General features: G+C 47.6%; 1 protein-coding gene across 1 annotated transcript in view; it reads left to right on the top strand.

Moving 5' to 3' along the window:
- LOC149339324 (uncharacterized) overlaps window positions 1–20241 on the top strand; it is a 73669-nt gene extending 53428 nt beyond the window's left edge. Inside the window, exons 2-5 of the mRNA XM_089550458.1 lie at window positions 412–762; window positions 3400–3714; window positions 15580–15831; window positions 19714–20241. Coding sequence (XP_089406584.1) covers window positions 412–762; window positions 3400–3714; window positions 15580–15831; window positions 19714–19817 — 1022 coding nt within the window. The 3' untranslated portion in view covers window positions 19818–20241. The remainder of the gene's footprint in view (window positions 1–411; window positions 763–3399; window positions 3715–15579; window positions 15832–19713) is intronic.
- The last annotated feature ends 367 nt before the right edge of the window (window positions 20242–20608 follow it).

The raw sequence follows: 20608 nt of genomic DNA, 5'->3' as shown, positions 1-20608 counted from the left end.
GTAAGCATTGACGCTTGGTCCAGATGTTAAGCCGAAACTTATATACCTACGTCAAAGTCACTTGCTTTCGTGTAACCAAGTAGACGCAGCATTTCTGAAGTGTCAGTTTTTTTTTTGTTTTTTTTTTTGGAACTGGTTTGTGACCTATGAACCAACTTTATCTTCTATAAAATAGTGCAGCTGTCGTTTACAAGTTCAGTGTCCGGCTTCAGCACCAGCTGCACTTTGACAAGATGAATGCGAAATCGCCAGTGCACTGAGATATGGATGCAAACTCGGCCGTAGGCTGACCCCAAGAAGTATTCCTCTCTCAACCACAAATAACCCCTCGTTTACAGGTGAAACATTTAACTCAGGGCAACCAAGATCAACCGATACAATCATTCCCCTTCCACGCTCTCTTTCCTGCAGGCGTGCTGGGTGTGGTGGTCACCGAGGTCCGCCTTATGTCCGACAGCAACAAGACGCAGTACGTGCTGCAGGGAGAAGGGGCCACGCTGCTCTGCTTCTTCGTGCTGTCGCCGCGCGAGGAGCTTCGGCGAGTGCTCTGGTTCAAGGATGGCGCCGAGGTGTACGTGTGGCGCAAGGGACGCCGGCCGCTGGCGCGGAACCTGTTCGACAAGCGCGTCGACCTGAGCAACCGCTCTCCTTCCTTCATCACCATCCTCAGCGCCCACATGTCCATGCAGGGAAACTACACGTGCAAGGTCGAGACGGACTCAGCCACGTCGCAGAACGACTTCTTCCTCACCGTCATCGTCGGTAAGTCCCAGACCTCCGTGCATCACCGCAATACCATCAGCTTAGCCCCCAGCTGATCACGTTGACATCCAGCAATCACTTTTCTCTCCAGCCAATTATTTTGCTATCCTGCTAATCACCTTGCTGCTCAGCAATCAATGTGCCCACCAGATAATTAGCCTGCCCTCCATTTAATCACCCTGCCCTCCGGCTAATCACCTTGCCCTTCTGTTCTTAAGCGCCACTAAACCCAACACAACACTCACCTTGCCCGCCTGCGTTCAGTTTGCGAACACGCCAGCCTATCTGAAATAGACTGGTTGACTTTAACGTCATTTGTACACAACCTGCAGTGTTAATTTACTGTTGCACATCGTTCAAGTGTTCGGAGAGGTGGCCAAGCCTAATATTGCGTGTAAGTCGATCTCGTTAGTAACCTGCTGTAGTATGGCGCCGTAGTGGATCAATCTGGCAACGAGTTTCCCCTCTCCGCAACTGCCGCAGAAGTTAGCGGTACGAAATGAAGTGGCCATTCAGTGTCTTAAGCCTACGCCAAAGGGCAACTGGTTGGAAGCGCACAAGTCAAATGTGTGGCTCCTACAGAAACCAAGGCCACATTAGTTCATGTTATGAAGGCATTCAACAACGCAAAATTTCGTTCTGAAGAAGAAAAACCTACCTTTTACTGCGTTAGCAGAATAGTCCTCGTTCTGAGAAAACGCCGTGGTCTGTCTACATCTGTGTCTGTCCGTGCGCGCGCGTGTTGTGTGTGCGTGGAGGGAGGAGGGAGTGGGCTGAAAAGATACTGCGATATCGAATTGCAAGACGCTATGTGAAGGCGATCATTGTAAAGCGAAACATAAATCCAAAACTTTTCCAACGCAGGTTTCTCACATCGTATCGTATTATCCACCGTCAATTTATTTTCTTTTGGAACTGGAGTCAAGCAGCCACACTTTTTTCAACTAAAACTTTGATTTCAATGTCCGCAGTAATGGCTACCGGGTCTCGCGAGGAAATATACTTTCCGCGATACGTGAGGAAAAGGCCTGTTGTTGCTTACCCAAGATGCCATTTAAAGAATGAGGTCCGCAGTAGCTCGTTAGTAGCGCCGTTGACGAGAACCTTTCTCGCATAATGCTCGTCCTTTCGGCGAGGCTTTCGATTGAGTACCAGCCATCGTGCTCTGCTCACATTTCGTAATCAAAATAAGAGTTGCTGTTGTAAGAGCGCAAAAAGTTTTAGTTATACAAACAACAGCGCGGCAAGTAAAGGCGTACCAAATGAGGGGAATCAGTAATAAAAAGCTTCCAAAGCAAAAAAAAAAGCACTCGAGTGAGTTGAAACTGTATGTTGAAATCTTTGTACGCTAGATAAAATTGGCAAAAAAATAAATACATATTAATGCAGTAACGCACTGTTACAGAGGCAAAGTCTTTTCTGGATTTCCTCGTATTGTAATAAAACATTCTTGTTGTAAGGAATATAACATAAAGATAGGCCCTAATGCTTGTTATGTCTTCATCTTCAGCTAATGGGTTCCATAGTTTCGCGGCTGCGTACGCGAATGAAAAAGCTCTGTGATCCGTTGTAATAGCAGCGGCCGTTTCTTGTACCGATTCATATCGCGATATATTATTTTCTTTTTTTTCTTTAATTTAAACGAACATGTAAGGAAAAGGCGCCTGCCTGACAGTTTTGACGACTTCTCCGGTTCGCAGCACGGGGAAAACCTTACAACTGACTACAAAGTATAAAACACAGCCCTGCTGCGGCACTCAGTACACAATAAAAAAAAATATCAAAATGCAAGACGCCAGGGATGATAAAAAACGAGCTGCACAAATTAAAACCAGAAGAAAACGCGGCATTTTATCATTGGCAGCTGCCGTATGTGACGCAATAGTTGATAGCAAGAATGCAATGTCTTCTGCTGACTATAAACTCTAAACGAAAAGGAGTAGAAAGAGAAAAAGCTGTCCTCTAGCGCACTAGAGGAGAGCTTATTCCTTTTTTACTCCCATATATGCCTACTTGTGTTTAGAGTGAGCATAAGATGCACTTTTTTACCGATAGCACAAGGTGGAGGAATAAATCGGAGGACATCGCAAAAAAAATTGGAGGAGTTAAGCGTTAATGAGTTTATGCCCATATATGCAGAATTGATCATTCTCAATTTTACAGACTCATACCACTCCTGGCGCAGTGGTGCAGAGGTTAAGGGATGCGCCACTGACCTGTGATGGCGGGTGCTGCCACCGGTGGGTCTTGTGGGACATAGTTTGCTCTTCTTGAGTAACCTCTTGCGATCAACCATTAATTCAACTGCCACCTGCCAGGCACTTCACAATCCGGTGGGTAGGTTGTGATGGCTCCACAAAGTCGCGTGACCTACCCAATGGGCACTGAAACCCCCTTGGACGTCTTATGGACTTTTAGGACGTCCATGGGACGTCCAAGGAAATTCCAACGCCCATTGGGTAGGTTGCCCACCAAGATTGCTTCTCCGATGGCTGCCTGGGCCACCCTGCGCCACCCTATTCATCACTCACAACGCCGACGCCGGGTTTTCTGCGTAACGCAGCCTCTCACGCTATCGCGTCAATACGGCGCCGGGTATCCGAAGTTGTCACAGCCGCATCTCACGTGATGCCGCAGACTCGTGCAAGGAGGACAGCTGGAACACCTTCTCTGACCGCGTGTCGTGCACCGAGACCGTGGAGCTGGACTGCGGAGGCATGTTCCCCAAGCCGTCGCCCGCCTGCGGCGTGTACAACGACCAGACGGGCGTGTACCTGAACACGGTGCCGTTCGACCGGGTCGAGCCGGCGGCCAACTCCACCTACGAGGTGCGGCTACACCGCGTGTTCCAGGTGCGCGACTGGCTCAACTTCCGCAACCTCACCTTCCGCTGCCACATCATCGTGCTGGGCACCGACTGGCGCTCCGGCATCTCCCACAAGCTGTTCGGAGGTGAGCCTTGTCCCACCCCGTTGTGCTGCACAAACCAAAGACGCTCTGAACCGCTTAAGAATGCAGCACCATGCGACTTTTCTTTTGTTTTTTCTTCAAAGTGTTCAGTTCAAGCTTACATTGAATGAATAGCAATTCGCTGGCGCTCGTACGCGCTGTCTGATCACAATAGCCAACGATGCGATGACCGACATTCCATCCGATATCTTGACCAACACTGTTCCCGCTTCGAGTTATTGTAGCGAAAGCAACATTGGCCACGAACTTGCGATTTCGCTGTGGCGGTGCTCCGAGGAGGCACAGAGACCGACCTTGAGCCGTTGCCTAGCAACCGCCGGAGCTGACGGACTCCGCGCGCTCGCTGCGTCATCTGGTATGACGTCACACCACGCTCCTCAACGCGGAGCCGCCGCCGCCCTTTGGTATGACGTCACACCGCTTTCCTCGTCGTTGCGCTCGGCTCCGCTCGCTTCTCCAGCTGTGTCGCATGCCTGATAACATGTCGGAGGATTGAAAAGGAGAGCTCGCGTGCGCCGCAACCACAGTTGAGGCAACTTGAAATGATGAGGCGTCATTGCTTTCGCATTGCTCCAATGCGGATTACCGCAGTGATCTCGAATTTTTCATCAATTCACCCTCGCCCTAGCATAAGCTTTCCGTACCTGTTAGCTCAGTTGGTAGAGCGACTGCTCCTGTGAAGCGGTGGTCCCGGTTCGAACCGCGGACCGGGACGAATTTTTCTTTAACTACGAAGTTTCTGAGAAACCTGTATATCTTTCCTTTGTAGGCGTGTGGCTGCGCTCGGGTGGATGCCGATGAGTAATAATTACTCCCTTATTATGAACTCATTATTACATGCGACCAACGCCCTATAGGCCGATTTTTGCTCTAATCCATCCGTAGCGTTTCACACTTGTATGAAAAATCCCTCACTCAGTCAAGCGTTCGAATCATTTCTTATTGTGCGAGACTGAGAACAGATGCGAAATAGGTGCGATGAAAATGACGATCAATTGAGTTTGCATCACGAGCTTTTGTAGGCAGGTAGCACGGCGTCACAGAATGCTTTCTTTCTTAATGTGCAACGCGATTTCAGCGTATAAAGCCACCAATACTTCCTGTCTTTTTCTTTCTCTCTATTTATTTATTTTTTTCTTTTGTAGAAAATGTTTATTCAGCGTATTCGCTGTTCCTTTGCTACGTAACTAAGCTACGCTAAAACTTTTTTTTTTTCGAATGTTTCGTGACATTTCTGTTCTACATTACTTTTTTTTTTATTCACCGGCAGTCTTTTAAAATTTCGCTGCCTTACAAAGTATTCATATCGTTCCTTCAACCGCTTGAAGGCGCTGAATCATAGCAGCGCGAAGAACTGAATTTCTCGAGCCTTGGCCGCTGGCGTTTAGGAAGCCTCAAACATCCTGGCGTGCAAACCCAATTCTAGCGCCTTTTTGTCTGTCGTAAAAAAAGTCCAAAAAAAGAAGAGTTTGCAGATTGGTTCAATTGAAAACTCCGCGCACTAGCCGACGATTTAGTGACGGGGCAATTTATCGTCTTTTTTTTTTTTCACGCCCGTCGTTAGCGCAGAAAGTGTGTCACTCTTTCCCACCACGAGAGAGCGCCTACCCGGAGGTCTACATTCTGTATCACGGTTTCGTCTTTTTTTTTTGCGCTGACGGCAATTCACGTTGTTCCGGTTTCGAACTAGCAAACAGAGACAGGAGAGACATTTTTTTTTTCCATTAGTTTTTATAGCGCGGCGATAGGACACGGCTTTTTCAGCGATGTGCGAGAGATTCTGAGCGAGCAAGGAACAAAAAAAAATAATAGAAATCGTTTATCTATACTGCTCGATAAAACCGAGCATAAAAAACTCTATGGCAATGCTTCGTTTATTCATTTTTGTTTGTTTTATCTTCTCTCTATATTTACGGTAAATCATACTCTCGCGTTTCGTACTCCGGAATCACCTCGCGATGAGATTTCCAAGCTGTATTTTTCTTAAACGGCATCACCTGATGCATCAGTGATTACTCTTGAGTCGGGTGATTAGGGGGATAAAAAAATTACTAGCAATGGCTATACCTTAGGGATCTTGTTCCCATATGGAATGATACCTAACACGCTCTTTCGTTCTTCTATATGCGGTTGTTGTGATTGAACCAAATAACGGCAAGTAAAAGTATCAGTGAGCACTTATGAAGTGAAACCTGCATAGGTTACAAGATATGTGTTATTACCTTTCATTCGACCGAAAGATTCCAGTCGATCTTGAGATTCGGACACCGAGCTAAAAAATTCGATCACTGTCATAGAACCGGTTATCATAAACGAAATAATCGTAAGCACGGAGCGGAAGGATCACATAAAGAGAGGCGGGCACGAGCACGGAAGGTACAAATAAGCGTTTTATTGAAAACCTGTAAGTTACATGACCCAGTACATGGGTTATTGCGCATGGGTCCACCAACAATGACATCAAAAGCAACCTCTCAAACCGTTCAACACGAGCACGTACAAAAGGTCTGGGAAGTTGCTTTTCGTCTGAGTAAAAGTTATCGGCCAAACGCCTATTGCGCGCACGGGTTTGCGTTTTCGAAGAATGTTGTAGCAGAGTGGTGGTGGTCCCACTCTAGCAGAGAAGGCTCAGTGACGTGTAAACGGCCCACAGAAGAAAAGAGACAAAATCTCCGAGGCTTCCATGTGCGAGGAAACAGAGTAGAAAGCGATCTGTCACACCGGCGGCGAAGTTTTATTCCAGGAGGTACTTGTAAGTAAAATCTGCACGTCCCCACGCTAGACTCTGCGCACGAAAGCACTTAAATTTCACAGGGAGCAACATGCACAGCACTCGCAACGCTGATAACTCTATTATTAATCCCCTCCGCTGTCGCTCGGTCCCGAAAAGCTCACCGGGACTGGCGGAATCTAACGAACTGCGCAAACGAGAACTGTTACGAGCGCTTCCTCAAATGCGTAACGAGCAGCGTCGCTTGCCGGCAAACAGAATGCATTCGCTAGTCAGAACCACAGAAATAGCGTGAAATAGATACCGTAGAATACGCGCAATGAGCATATGAAGCATTTTTAATCGCGAAGGTTGGAAAAGCTTCGATTCAGTCGTTGCCGGTTTCCTGAAGGCAAGCAGTGACACGCATCACAAGGCCTGCATTTCTACTACCAATTCTCGAATACATGGACACACCTACGTGTGCGTCATTGTATTGCAAACGTGAAGGGTTCAAACAGAAAGGAACTGAGGATCCCTCGCTGCAGTCATGAATAAAAGTAATAGTCATAGCAGTCACAGCGCATCTTTACAACGTGTCTATCAAAGTATGGTTACAGTGCCGATCCATGACGTTAACTATACTGACACATGCGGTGAAAATTCCCATGTTTGAGGCGTTATACACAGGATAAGCCTTTATTCAGTGTCTTTTTGCGGCGGCGAGGAGCACTTCTGTATTACTAGTTGTAGCATCCCCGCTGTTACAAAATATTTCTTGCGTCAAAATCTCTTGCTATCATGTTGGCTGAGTTGCAACAAGATGGTGCTATATATAGCTCACCCGCGTAAGCAATGGGATCAGCGTTCTGTTCTCCTTAGACCAGCTTTTTCTTTTTTTTTTTTCCGAACCCGTAACGAATCGCGCGGAAAAGTCAGCTGTCGTGCCCATGTTCCTGGGAGAAGTTGCTTCCGCTGCAAAACGAATGTGTAGCGGAAGGAAGCCCACCCCTTCCCCTCTGCGGCTCCCAATAACGCTGGGCGAAGCGCCAAACAGTGACGGGGCTGCTTTCCCACATCGATTGAGGGCGATGTGGTCGATGCGAACTGAGGGTGGATCGATGCGAACAATGAAGCCAACCGCAAAGTCGAACTGCGCCACTCCACCGCGACGCTGTGGCCGGAACTGAAATCAACCAGAAGAGATGAAGGAAGGAAGGAGGGCCTCGAGGCCCACGGGAAGCGAGGCTCGGAAAACAAAATACTGCAAACACAGCGAGAGAAACTGGATGGTTTGGCGTGTGGACAAGCTCTTCCCGATTGGAGTCACGAACAGCAGAAAGCAAGCGTCGGGGATTTGCTTTTGCATGCTATTTATTGAAACTGCTCCTTAAAAGAACACCAATGACCATTCCATCAAAATTTTGTTGTAGACAAAGATCAATTCTATGGCTGTTTCCGGGTACGTCGACGTTTGTCCGGCTGCAAAACCTGCATGTTTAGCTGAAAAAACTGAATTTAAAAATTTCACTGACACTAAATTCAAACCGTGAGGTCACACAGAGGACTCCGTGATCAAAGTCTTTAAGTGAATGGCGAAGTGGCAGAGACTCCGAATGCACGCTCTCTGTCGACTCACATATTTCATGTGCGAAGTCGGACGGGGATGGGAAATCTTTTCTAGATGGTAAAAGGTCTGCTGACATTTGGCACTAACCTCTGTGATTATACCGCTAAAATTTGTTTGTTTTTTTTGTTTGTTTATGTTTTTTTTTTTGTTTGGAGTCATCAGTTGAGGCAATGCATGATACAGGCCAGCTTCAGTGTATCATCAGTGTTGCTTAAGAAAGGGAATAGGCAATTTATAGAAAATAATAAATTTCTTTGTTATTGGTGTAGGGAAGTGGAAACATCTTAGTAGTGTTATTGGTTCAGAGAAAAAATATTTAGAAGAAAAAATACAGAAGTCAATCACACTTCTGTAATAATAATTGGCTGAATGGTCGTAATGGGTTCCTTTCTTTATTGCCGCCACTTGTTCTTCTCAGCTGTCGATCATGTTCCGAAGCCTAGGTTCTAGCCTTGGAAGAAGTTTTCCATGTGGTTCATGAAACCCTTGTTGTTCTTGTATTAACCAATCATGGTAGCATATTTATACGAGAAAATTGATGCCTAGAAATTCCTAAAAATGATACAAATAGGACAAAAAATAGATAAATGACACGAGGTTCGCCACTTAGCTTATCTAATGTTTACATTACCTGCTTGTCTCCAAAGACAGAGCAAGAAAAAGTTACAGAAAAGTAAATTGCCCGGAGGCGCGTCCTTGCGCCCCGAATAAGTGCTCATAATAAGATATGCTAGAATATTATGTCACTGTGGGCATATTAGAAGACGAAATTGTGCATTACCCACTTGGAGAAAAGAACGCGAAAACTGGTACGAGCTGTGCGACGTTCCAAGTCATTTATTTTTTCTAATTTAAACGCAAACACATGGTTCATGAGAGTGAAAATACAGCGGTTTCCTGAAACAGAAAATTATTATGCTCTAACCTCCATGCATGAAAGTACAGAAAGGTTCTTATCTGCAGAAAGAAAAGTGGTACGGTTTTAAAATATTTAAACCGAATAGACTTGCAAAAGCACGTGTTTAGCCTGGTTGGCTCGTGGTTTACGTTTTCTGGGTCGTCGGCACGTCTGGCGACGATACTTGGCTCAGGTTAAGCTCTGATCGAGGCTAAGCTGACCTGCTCTGATCTGTTTGCGCCGCAGATGGCAGTTGATAAGACGACGATGTGCAATGCACAGCGCGAGAGTGTGTTCCCGTTTATAGATATATGCTATCGTAACCGGGAGATTTCCGTGTTAACACTTCTTTTCCTTTATATTTCACTCAAAATTTATTTATTTATAATTATTATTTCTTAAATTACTTATTTTAACCCTCACCTCTTAGTTTCCTTGCCCCGCCGCGGTGGCTCAGTGGTTACGGCGCTCGGCTGCTGTCCCGAAAGACGCGGGTTCGATACCGGCCGCGGCGGCTGAATTTCGATGAAGGCGAAATTCTAGAGGCCCGTGTACTGTGCGATGTCAGTGCACCTTATAGAACCCCAGGTGGTCGAAATTTCCGGAGACCTTCACTACGGCGTCTCTCATAGCCTGAGTTGCTTTGGGACGTTAAACCCCAATAAACCAAACCAATCTTAGTTTCCTCGTTTTTCATTCGAATTTCCTCAGAATCTCTCAAATTTCGTTATTCGCTTTTCCAGATTCCTCAATTTTTATTTGTGAACCGTTTGCGATAAATCTGGATGAACTTTTGTCTCTTTTGGATTTGCTCCAAACTTTGGCCAATCCCCCACCGTGGGTATATGCTATTACATCAGAGGCAACAACAACAACACGAGGCGTGAACGGCTGCGGTGGTAGCATAGTACTGTCATGGAGCGGGCAGCGAAGCTGATTTTTTCGCACCGCCGTGGGTTCGAAACCCAGTCGCGGCAGTATTTATTTTATTTCTGCATGGTCACTGCATGGTCACTTTCTTGCGGGCTAGTTGGTTCACTGCAGAAAACATTAGTACTGCACGAATGGGACAAGACAGGTGAACGAGGAGTCACCCTCAAGGTCACTCTCCCATTGGCTAAACTACACCTGGCGCGAAGCTCCTCCGAACTAAACCGAGTTTACCCGAGGGAATCCGAGGCTTCACACAAGATTCTTGGTTGGGATCGCGTTAAGTACTGGTTTCGCACTAAAATAGTTTTTGCCAAGGCATGGACAGCAAATTTATTTCAGCGACAGGCTCCAGTAGGCCGCGTTCTACGACCAGCTTCAAGACCGCTTCACAGTCCAAGTTCCAATCCGGCTGCTCTTAATTAGCTCGTTCACTGCAACGCTCAACTAACCACGAAGGCACCAACATCAATGCCAAAAGGCAAACTGAGCTGGCGCGAAAAACGAAAGAGCTTCAAAACGAGTACTTTGCGATCCTCCTGATCGGGACCACAGAGGGCTTTTCGTTCGCGATGGAGTTTTTCTCAGTATATTGCGCGTTGGCGGGCAGTACAGGCACCGAACCAGAGCATAATGTCGAGCGAAAAGGAAGAGAAATCTCGGTCATAAACTAAAGCTTTTCTTTGCAGCTCTTTCCCACTCCTTCTTCGTTTTCTGTTCGCCTGAGTGTTGGGTGGCTGCCAGTCGCCGAATGCAAAGAACGACCTGTCGCCGTGACCAAACTGGAGGTGATTGTCGAAAGTAAAAAGAAATAAACATATAAAACAGCTGGCGGCGGCGGGGGCGTCGTTCGACAGGGTGTGGTTTGCGAAATGACAGCCCGTATCGAACGGTGAGGAGCAGAGAGAAAGAAAAAAAGAAGAGTAGGAAAACGGGGTTCGAGAATCGTTGGGGAACGCGACGACCGCGCGCTAGCAAACGCAGCACGTATGCGGTGCTCGTAGAAGCCGCCGCGGAGACTTCGTTGCAGAGCTGGAGGGAAGGGAGGCGGCGGGCCGACGTAGGCACGCTCGTTGCGACCGCAAGGTGGCGCCGTGCCACTCCATCTGCGCTCGCGACGCGAACGACGGGCTTCGACCGCCATCACTCATTCGTTTCATCCGGCCGGATAGCGACACTCGCGCCCCCCTTCCACCCTTCCGCTCCGCACTCGAGCAGCAGAGCGATCCATTCCCTGTATAGCACGCAAGTTGTACGTTTGCTTCATCTCAAACATTTTTTTTTTTTCGATACCCGCGGTAGTCGCAGTGTGCCTGAGCGACAGGCCGTAGCTTGGATTCCCGCACATCCTTGGAAATTGAACTCACCAACGCTTTACTGCGGTTCATGGATCTCTCGGAAATTGAAATTAACAGCACTGTGCTGGCACCGGTAGCCGTAGAGCGGTTGGCACCGCCGAAAGGCGTCACAGGCTGATTAAATAAGCGAGCACTTAAAAAAAGCCTGAAAATATGAAGTCAGTTATATCCACAAGGCATGAAGGAGTCCCTTTGTAAGCACATGTACGAAAGGCGTCTTGAAGGAATTTATCAATGTCTGTTCAGTATACAAACACAGTTTGATGTGTATGCCTTCGTTTATGACGGCACCGGGTTTATTGGACATATCACCGCACGTTTTGCACCATCTCTTTAGGTGTGCACTGAGCGTCTCAGAAACTTACGGCCCATGAAAGGCGCTCCGGCCAGAAGAGTGTACAAGGCTGGTCGAAAGTATCCATACTACATGGTCTAGCGTTTGAGCCCTAAAATTGGGCACTAACAGCGCCTGTGAAGCTACCACGGTCGATAGGGGCGACGACGAGACTCCTCCTCACCCTTCAAAGGTTTAGAGCTTCGGCGGCTCAAAACAAGCTAACTGCAAATACCTTCTCAGCATATATATATATATATATATCAAATGCACAAAAAATGCATTCTTACACACCAACTGTGCGCATCCTCCAGCACCAAAAAGCGTGCGACGTTTTTTTTAAGCATGAAATGCTTTTAGCTCCCGTTGTCGGCATTGTGGTGACGTCACGCCGAGACCGAGAGCCATCATCCGGGCACTGAATTCCACTCATCCGGGGCTCTGAAACGAGAACATCCGGGCACCATACGAGACTTAACGAGATTCAACGAGACTCCCTAAGCCCTCCTACGGGACCGGCATAAAGCGCCGGTTGCTCTCCAAACGAGTCACAAAAAATAACTGCTGCCAGTGTGTTCTCAATGTTTATCAAGATATCAGTCGAGCTGTGCATTTGATAATGCACGGAATTATAATTTCCGATTTCTAATAACGCGTGGAAAAAGCACATACATGCCACAATACACTTCGTTGTCATACGTGATCTGTTAGGGGCTTTGAGAAAGGCCGCTTAGAGAAAGAGGGCGAGAAGGGCTTTCGGGGGAAAACTTTCGCTCCCTCCCCAAGGATGGCGCTGCGGTCCCACACTCACGCATGTAAAAGACCGGCTGCTTGGCCTTCAAGCCCTTTCCCCCTCTGACAGGCAGATGTATACACGCTCGCGGAGTATTCGAACGCGCTGCATATACATTCTTGTCAGGCCTGCGTCTCGTCATGTCCGCGTACGCTTCTGCATCGTCCTGGATTTCAATGCCGCCACCGTCACAGCTGCTTAAGCCGAGCAATGGAGCATGTGTTAGGCCCGTAAACATTCCATGCTTACTCTACTCTCGGTTACGGGAGAGGCGCAATTTTTTTTTTGTAACTATCATTATCAGCACCAATTTACCAATGTATCAGCAGTTCCACGACCCCCATTTAAACTTCCGTAATAACAATGTCATATTACGTCAATGAAAAGGCCATGCGTCGTAAATGAAGCCAGCAAGAAGCACCATTCGAATATATCTTGTTTCGCTCCTGTTCGCATGCGTAGAGCATCAAAACGGTGGCGTGACGAGCTCACGGCGCTTAATCTACCTGGAGAGCCCCGTGAGCGCCACTTCCAACCACTATCAGGCACTCGTTTTATCGTAACCGGCACACCGCGGCGATCCCCGTGAATTAAAACGAAATGCTCGAAACGTTATCAGACGCCGCCCACATTGGAGTACTGATAAGAAAAGAAACCGGACGCCCTGATATACAGTTCTTCCTTTACAGTCACCACGTCTAGGTCATTCTTCTTTGCCGCAGGTACACAGTTTTGAGCTTATACGATCTCCACATTTAGGTCAGGGGCGGCATAGCATCGACGCATCACGCCTACGTGCCGACACAGACACGTCAACGTGGCTGTGCCTGTAGGGACGTGCTATAACAGAGATGATGTCGTACGTGACGGGGTGTACGTGTCATGCAACTTGACACGAAGGGGACATTAGGCGGCCCTCGCTCGATGTATATTTGCTTTCTCCCTTGGAACCGTTACCTTCACGTAATAACGCAACGCCCACCTCCCAAAAGTGGTCCTTTCGATCTGCGGATTCGTAGCGCACGGGGCCGCTTCTTCTAACAGCGAAGCCACACCAAGGCCTGCAGTATATATTGTATAAACATAAATAAATAATAAAATCATGTCATCTTCTGGTTCCGCTATCAAATGCAGGGCTAGCCGATGGAAAAGGTTCCAAAGAATCAGTCCAGAAAATATACGATCCCTGTGCTGTGTGCCGACTGGAACGCCGTCCGACCTATGGACGTGACTTCCACGATGCTTGATGAGGCCACTGATGCGGGCAGCAAGTTCGCCAAATGCCTGCACGAATATATAGCCAGTTTCCGAGAGCCAATCAGCCAGCTTTATCATCCGCTTCGACGTCACGTCGGCGTCGTTATATAGCCAGGACGCCGTGCTCGGTCACATTGTGCTGTTTTCCCTCCTTTTTGTGGAAGGTCGGAGACTGGACACTCTAAACACAAAAAGAAATTACCTACCGTAAGGAGACTGAGCCCGTAGCTTCAGGGACCAATGCAGGTCTCTGAAATAGCTTTAATGAGCCTTCATGTGAATGCAAGGTGGAGAGAGTATTTATTAACGAAAAAAATGTCTTAAAAGTCAGTCTCATCAGTGCAGATCTGGCTCCTACCACGGCCGGTTAGTAGAGCATAAATAGATGCGTAATCTGTAGAGCAAGATGGTTCAAAGAAACATGAAGAGCACGCAGGCGCTGACTTCCAGCCAATTTATCAGCAACCATCCAAGCTAGCTCACGTCAGTATTCACTAAACTGTCATTGCTGGTATGAATGTAGTTCGCTTAGATCGTCGCTAATGAGTCACCTGGCAGCCAACGCTGTTATGTTTATCGCGTTTATTTCTCTTTGTCGCCGTCCCTTTGCACCGTGTTTGAAGGAATTTCGAGCTCAGGTATCAACGCTCGGGGAGCTGCAAAGTAGTAAGCATGAGTCTCACGTCTGATCGTTCAAACATACGTTTTATGTAAACATACAGCAGATTTAAATACTAGCAATTCTTTTTAGGTTTGCTATATAGCTCGCTAAGATGACACTGTACAGGTTTCTATGAGTACGCAGACCAGACAAAATTAAGTATGGTTAAAACGCACTGTCCCTTTGTTCTTTGAGTACACTTCATCCAGCTTCGTCTTTCGCACGCATATTCGACCGCGACTTTCGCCTGAGCTCATCCGCACCGCGGAACTCGAAAGCCTGATATCCATACGTGCTCTGGGACTGCGGCGACGACTAATATTTGGTGCCTACGTGGACAAAATTATGCATTTCGAGAAACGCGCGGTGATCTTTTTGACTGCTTTAAGAGCCGTTATATCGTGCTCTGCTATTTGAGCGGCACTAGAGACCTAACGGCTTGGAGCGATAACTGTCGCATCAACCTCAAAAATTCTGTCAGGGCCGTTGAGGCATAAGGCTTCGATAAGAGGATGAATGAGCGCGCGTTGATGAGGCGGACCAATATTGCCCGGCACGCCAGCGACGCTTTATAAGTGAATCCTGCTGTGCAACCTGAGCTGTCCTATACCTTATCCGGTCCTGTCTTTGGTGTCTTTATGGCAGTATGTTTTTTGTTAATACCCTAGCACTAACTTGGTTTTTTGGCTTTGGAGGAAAGTAAATCACGCAACAATTGTCTCGCATCTCGATGGAAGTAAGAGAAGGGAGGAAGGTGGGAGTGAAAGAAGGAAGAGAGAAAGAGGTGCCGTAGTGGAGGTCTCCGGAATAATTTCGACCACCTGGAGATCTTTAACGCACACTGACATCGCACAGCACACGGGCGCCTTTTGCGTTTAGCCTCAGAAACCATAAACCAGTCAAGTCTCGTGTAGAAGGGATCGTTCTGTGAATGCTTACATTGCGTGTCCCTTGCCATAACCAGCAAAGCAATCACTAAAACGTGTTAACGCACCTCATTAACACTTGGCCTAACCATGCTAAATCGGCTGCCGTTTTTTTTTTCTGTGGGTGCAGTTTTCTTTTCTTTTAATTCCAAATTGTACAGTATGACATAATTCGACTACTTAGTATGCATCTGTATTATATTTCCTGTCAGTATATTGGGCAGATGCGTAATGCTCTCCCGTAAGAAGCATGTAACTGTGTGATCGTTGGTAAATCGCGCATAATCTCTGTGTGGCGATTGGCTGTAACTTCCAGCTCGCATCCATAGAGGATTTCCTTGCGCACGCAGATGCCGGATGCTCACCGGAGCCCCCGGAGATTGTGAACGGCTACTACAACGTGAGCGGCGAGGAGACCTGTTGGCGCACGCCGGCCGAGGGCTCTGTGACGCGATACTACTGCCTCGAAGGGTACGAGATGCGGGGTCCCCGGGAGCTGGTGTGCCGCAACGGCTCCTGGGTGGCGCCCAACCAGCTTCTGACCATTGCCGGACTGCCGCAGACTCCCGCTACAGCGAGGCCCTTCAAAAGCGTCATCTGCGGTATGTCAATCCTGCACCTTGGATGATGATGATGATGATACTGGTGATTATGGTGGTGGTGGTGGTGGTGGTGGTAACAGCTTTCTATAACAAAAAAAATGTCTCATTGCACACTGATCGCATAAAACAGACTATAGGAAAGCAGAAGAAAGTCTTGAGCTAACCTCTGGTTGATGCAATCGCGTAGTTAGCATATTGATTTATTATTATAATTATGTAATTAATACTTTATTCACAGAATTGCTTCATGAACATTACGCAGCATGACTGCGTGAATGCAACTTGTGTACAGGGCTGAACAATCCTGCGGAGTCAAACAATAAATACATGAAAGCACGCGATCAAATCATTAAGAAGCGCACAAGAAGCTCAGGGGCGAAATACTTATCCTTCCGCCGCTAAACTCGCGCACAGGTGAACAGATACGAATTAGAACGCAGTTAACACCAGGTGGCGTTCAAACTTTTTTTTTTTTTTTGCAGGAGCTGTGATTGCATTAATGCGAATGTTTGTAAAGGCCATGGTTTCACTCTAGCGGTTCCAAAAAAGACAAGCCACAGGCCACGTAGTCTTACTAGTGTTGCGATTGAGTTCCTGACTTCTTTTTGTGGAAAGGTGACATTTAGCCTAGATGGTGATCAATTACTGTCATAAGAAGGCATCGCGCTCAGCGACTGCATATGCGCTGCAAATTTTCGGTTAAGTGACCGCATTCATGGACGCCGTTTCCCTACGCGGTTTTCTCCACTGAGTCGAATTCTTGTTGAGCTCTCTCTTTTGTCAGGTTAGTGGCGAGTTCGCCGATCCAAGGCGCATTCGGAGGATAATACACCATTGTGGTAAGCCGCAGCTTAAGACTAGCACAGGCCATTTTGAAGACTACCCAATTAAGATAACCGACAACATTTATGAGCGCCTCTGAACCCGCCCTGCAAGCGATGTTATCTGGCCCGCCTTATACCGCACTACCTCATTTGTGGCTTAGTCTGTCGGCCTTCGTGAATCGAAGCACTGCAGAAGCACGAAAGCAGCTTTTCGCGTCGCCAACCCGCTGCAGTGCCGAAGTGTCGACGCAGCTGTTGTCTGCTTTCTTGTATGTGACAGGTCGATGAATAAGAAGTCGATTTCAGCTTATGTTCCCTGAATATCAAAAGGGTTTCTATCTAAAGTTTAACGGTGGTGAAGTGAGACAGTAGAAGGGGTATTTAAGTCATCGCGAGGGCTGATGGACACGTCAAGAGCAGCAGCTTAGTCATTTTGTTCATTTTCGATTTCGATCAGAAAATTCGCGTTTATGACTGATATCCGATAATGCTCCAACCTTGTAGCTGAACTTCAGAACTGGCCAACAGTCCAAATTCTCGTATTTTCGTCCGCGTCAACGCGCTCGTCATCAGCGTTACGAGCGATCCACTGATTAGACTCAACTTCCGGAAAGATTAAGCTCAAGAGTGAAGCAAGCAGACGAGAGGAGCTTTGTTAACGACAACCGCCGAGCGATATCTGACGTTCCTTTACGTGCCACCCGCAGTGGCAGTACGTCGGATAGTGAAGGCTATGCTGCTTAGCAAAGTCGCCCGAGTTCGAACAAGTCACACACTTTTATTATGAGATGGCATAGAGGTCCATGTTCCCATACCCACCGGCAGTGTCTCATTTTGCCTCCTGCCATCTGGTAAATGGTACAGGCATGGTACAGGGTGGTACAGGCAGAGAGTGTTTTACTATTACCTAGAGGGAAAGCTGGCGCCCCTTCTATGGGAGTTTGCATGGAGCCCCCTCAAGACCACGTCAGCCACCATGGGCGCTGAAAGCGTCATGGGCCGGTGAGCTACCCACTGCAGAACTACAACTTTTGGCCAAAAAATAATCCAAAAATAAATGCTGTTCGATAATCAAGAATGCCCTAAATTTCAATATCCTGCGTAATGATTGCAACAAATGAGCAGAAAAACATGTAAATGCAGAGTTTGCCCAAAATAAGAGATGCCTCGCTCTTCTATTCCGTGTTCCCCCCCCCCCAAAAAAAAATACGACTGTCCCGCACCAAGTAGCTCACCGCCCCATGATGTTTTGAGCGTCCATGGTGGCTGAAGTGCAGCGCCGCCAGCTTTCCCTCTAGGAAATAGTAAGAAACTCTATGGGTACACAGGTGTACCACCTGCCACGGTTGGCAGGTGGCGAAGGGGCGAGATGTAAATCCCCTCTCCACTTGTAGGAGAAAGGAGTGTGAGGCCGGAAGATGGCTGGCAGGGGAAGAACCAAGAGTCTGGCTACAGTGGAAGGATACAAGTGAACGGAAAAGAGGTGCTCGTTATGACATACCTGACGGAAGCCAAGAGTCACGGAAACCAAGGAGCGTAGGGGATGTCCTTTTTTTTTTCATTTGTAGTTTTTTATCAATGGAAGATTAATGAAAGCTGAAGAAAAAAACAACCACATGTCGCAGGTGGGATACAAACCCGCCACCTCCGAACTTCGCGTCCGGTGCTCTACCAGCTGAGCTACGGTGACTTTTTTTTGTCTTTATTAACTGGGCTGCGGCGACGTCTGTTCAATCTGCTGCTTTCGGGGGTATTTATGCATAGCGTAAGTGAAACTTGAGAATGTTCACTAGCGCCACTTAGCAGCAGACGGGGTACGTCTTGTTTTACCGCGAGTGCCACGTAGGAACGTGGTCGAACGGTGAAGACTCAAGCTGTGCGAGAACTCTCTTATGCTACCTATATCGTCAAAGCTGCCAGATTCAGATTCAAGGCCCTCGTTAAACTCTTCAGCAGACAAGTAAAAGGAAAAGAGGAGCCCGTTATGCCATAAATGACAGAAGCCAACAACCACGGAAACCAAGGAGCATAGGGGATGTCTTTTTTTATATGTAGTTTTTTATCGATGGGTTAGGATCCCACAGGCAGCATGTGGTTGTTTTTTTCTTCTGCTTTTATTAATGTCCCATTCATAAAAAACACACATTAAAAGAAAAGACATTCCCTATGCTTCCGTCACGTATGTCATAACAAGCACCTCTTTTCCATTCACTTGCATGCTTAATAGTTTTACGAGGGCCTCGAATCTGGCAGCCTTGATGCCATAGGTAGCATAAGAGGGTTCTCGCACATGCAGCTTCCGCCCTCACCGTTCGACCAAGCTCCTCGCGGTAATACAGGACGTACTACGCCCGCCGCTATGGACGAGGGTAGCGCTGGTGAACACTCTCAAGGCTCGGCTGCACTACACACAAGTACCTCCGATAGCAGCAGACTGGATAGCCGTCGCCGTAACTCAGTTGGTAGAGCACTGGAGGCGAAATTCCGAAATCGTGGGTTCGGATCCCATCGGAGCCGTTTGGTTGTTTTTTTCTTCTGCTTTCATTGATTTTCCATTGATAAAAAAACTACAAATTAAAAGAAAAGGCATCCACTATGCTTCTTGGTTTCCCTGGCAGTTGACTTCCGTCAATGTATACCTTGGAAGGAGCAAGTTCTGCCACGCTCACAATGAGGTGCTTATGCTATTGTCTTGTCGCCTCTAATGGTAATTAGGCGTCCTGCAAGTATTTGTTGCGTTAGTCGCAACGTTTCTCCCATTCATACGCGCTTTGTATCGCGGAAAGCTGCTATATGAAACGCACGTCGTCTCAACTTTAACACCGACAGCGTCTAATGCCACTAAAAAACTAAACCTTCAGCTGGAACTTGCACTTACAGGAGAGCTCGGAATCTAGGCTCTGTGCTAGGGCACCCAAGCTACTCACGTTTTATCAAGTTTTCTAAAAGCACATGCATCAGCTCCATTACCTGTCAGTATGACTAAACCTGCATTGCCGCACACTTCTTAACAGCGGTCACAAGTGTTCTCACGTAAGGTCTGCATTCTCTCTTCCAGAGGTAAACGGCCATGCTGAAGTAGGATGGAACTGTTTACTCACTGCCACCATGACAACACTGCCTGCGTTGCTGTCCCTTTACCTGACGTCGTCCTCGACGTAGCAACCGTGGCTTTCTGTGGCGCCGCCAACCCCAGTGCACCTGCAAGAAGACGCGGCCTTCGAGCTCAACCGTTTCTCTCTCTCTGTCTCACTGGGTGCGAAGGAAGTGTCCAAATCAAGATCGCTGCCACCAAACCGTTCGCGGAGTCCACAGCGTGTGTGAGTTTGTGCGCTTGGGTAGCATCGTCTGTCGTAGTGGAAGTCAAGGTAGCTGAAAGAAGAAATCGTCCTCGCCCGCTGTCTTCTGCCAGCCGTCTCCGCGTCAGCCTCGGGCTTCTGCATGCGGGCAGAGCAAAGCTGGACTTCTCCACTCGCAGTACGCAGTCCAACATACGGCCCCGTGAAAGCCATGACACGCCATGCAAAGTGCAGTCGCATAGACAGGTCTCAAGCAGCGTTTGTGAGGTACAGCTCCCGTCAAAAGTGTAGAGTGCTTATGAGGGTTGGGTTTGCTTATGAGGCCCGCAGCATGCCTCGTTATACGTCCTCAGCGCCCGTAATCCATCTAAAGAGGAATGGCTTCGCGTCCTCTGTCCTTCCAACCTTTGGACTGCTAGATGTGGCAGAGAGCCCCGCAAACAGCTTAGAAGCAAACCCCTTGGGCTGTATACTTTTGACCTGGACTGTACATGTAGTCCTATACGCCAAAATCTTTTTTTTTTTCATGAAGTCCATGGTTATGTGTAGTTTGTAAATGGCGATGCTAAAGACTTTAATTTTAGAATTTTTTTAGACGATAGTAAGGAGGGTACTTAGATTCGTGAGGCGCTGGGGTGTGGAACGAGCTGAGCA

Source organism: Amblyomma mixtum, chromosome 6 (assembly GCF_055824585.1).
Source record: "Amblyomma mixtum isolate Tamu chromosome 6, ASM5582458v1, whole genome shotgun sequence".
Lineage (NCBI taxonomy): Eukaryota > Metazoa > Arthropoda > Arachnida > Ixodida > Ixodidae > Amblyomma > Amblyomma mixtum.
This window is presented reverse-complemented; position numbering and strand designations above follow the sequence as displayed.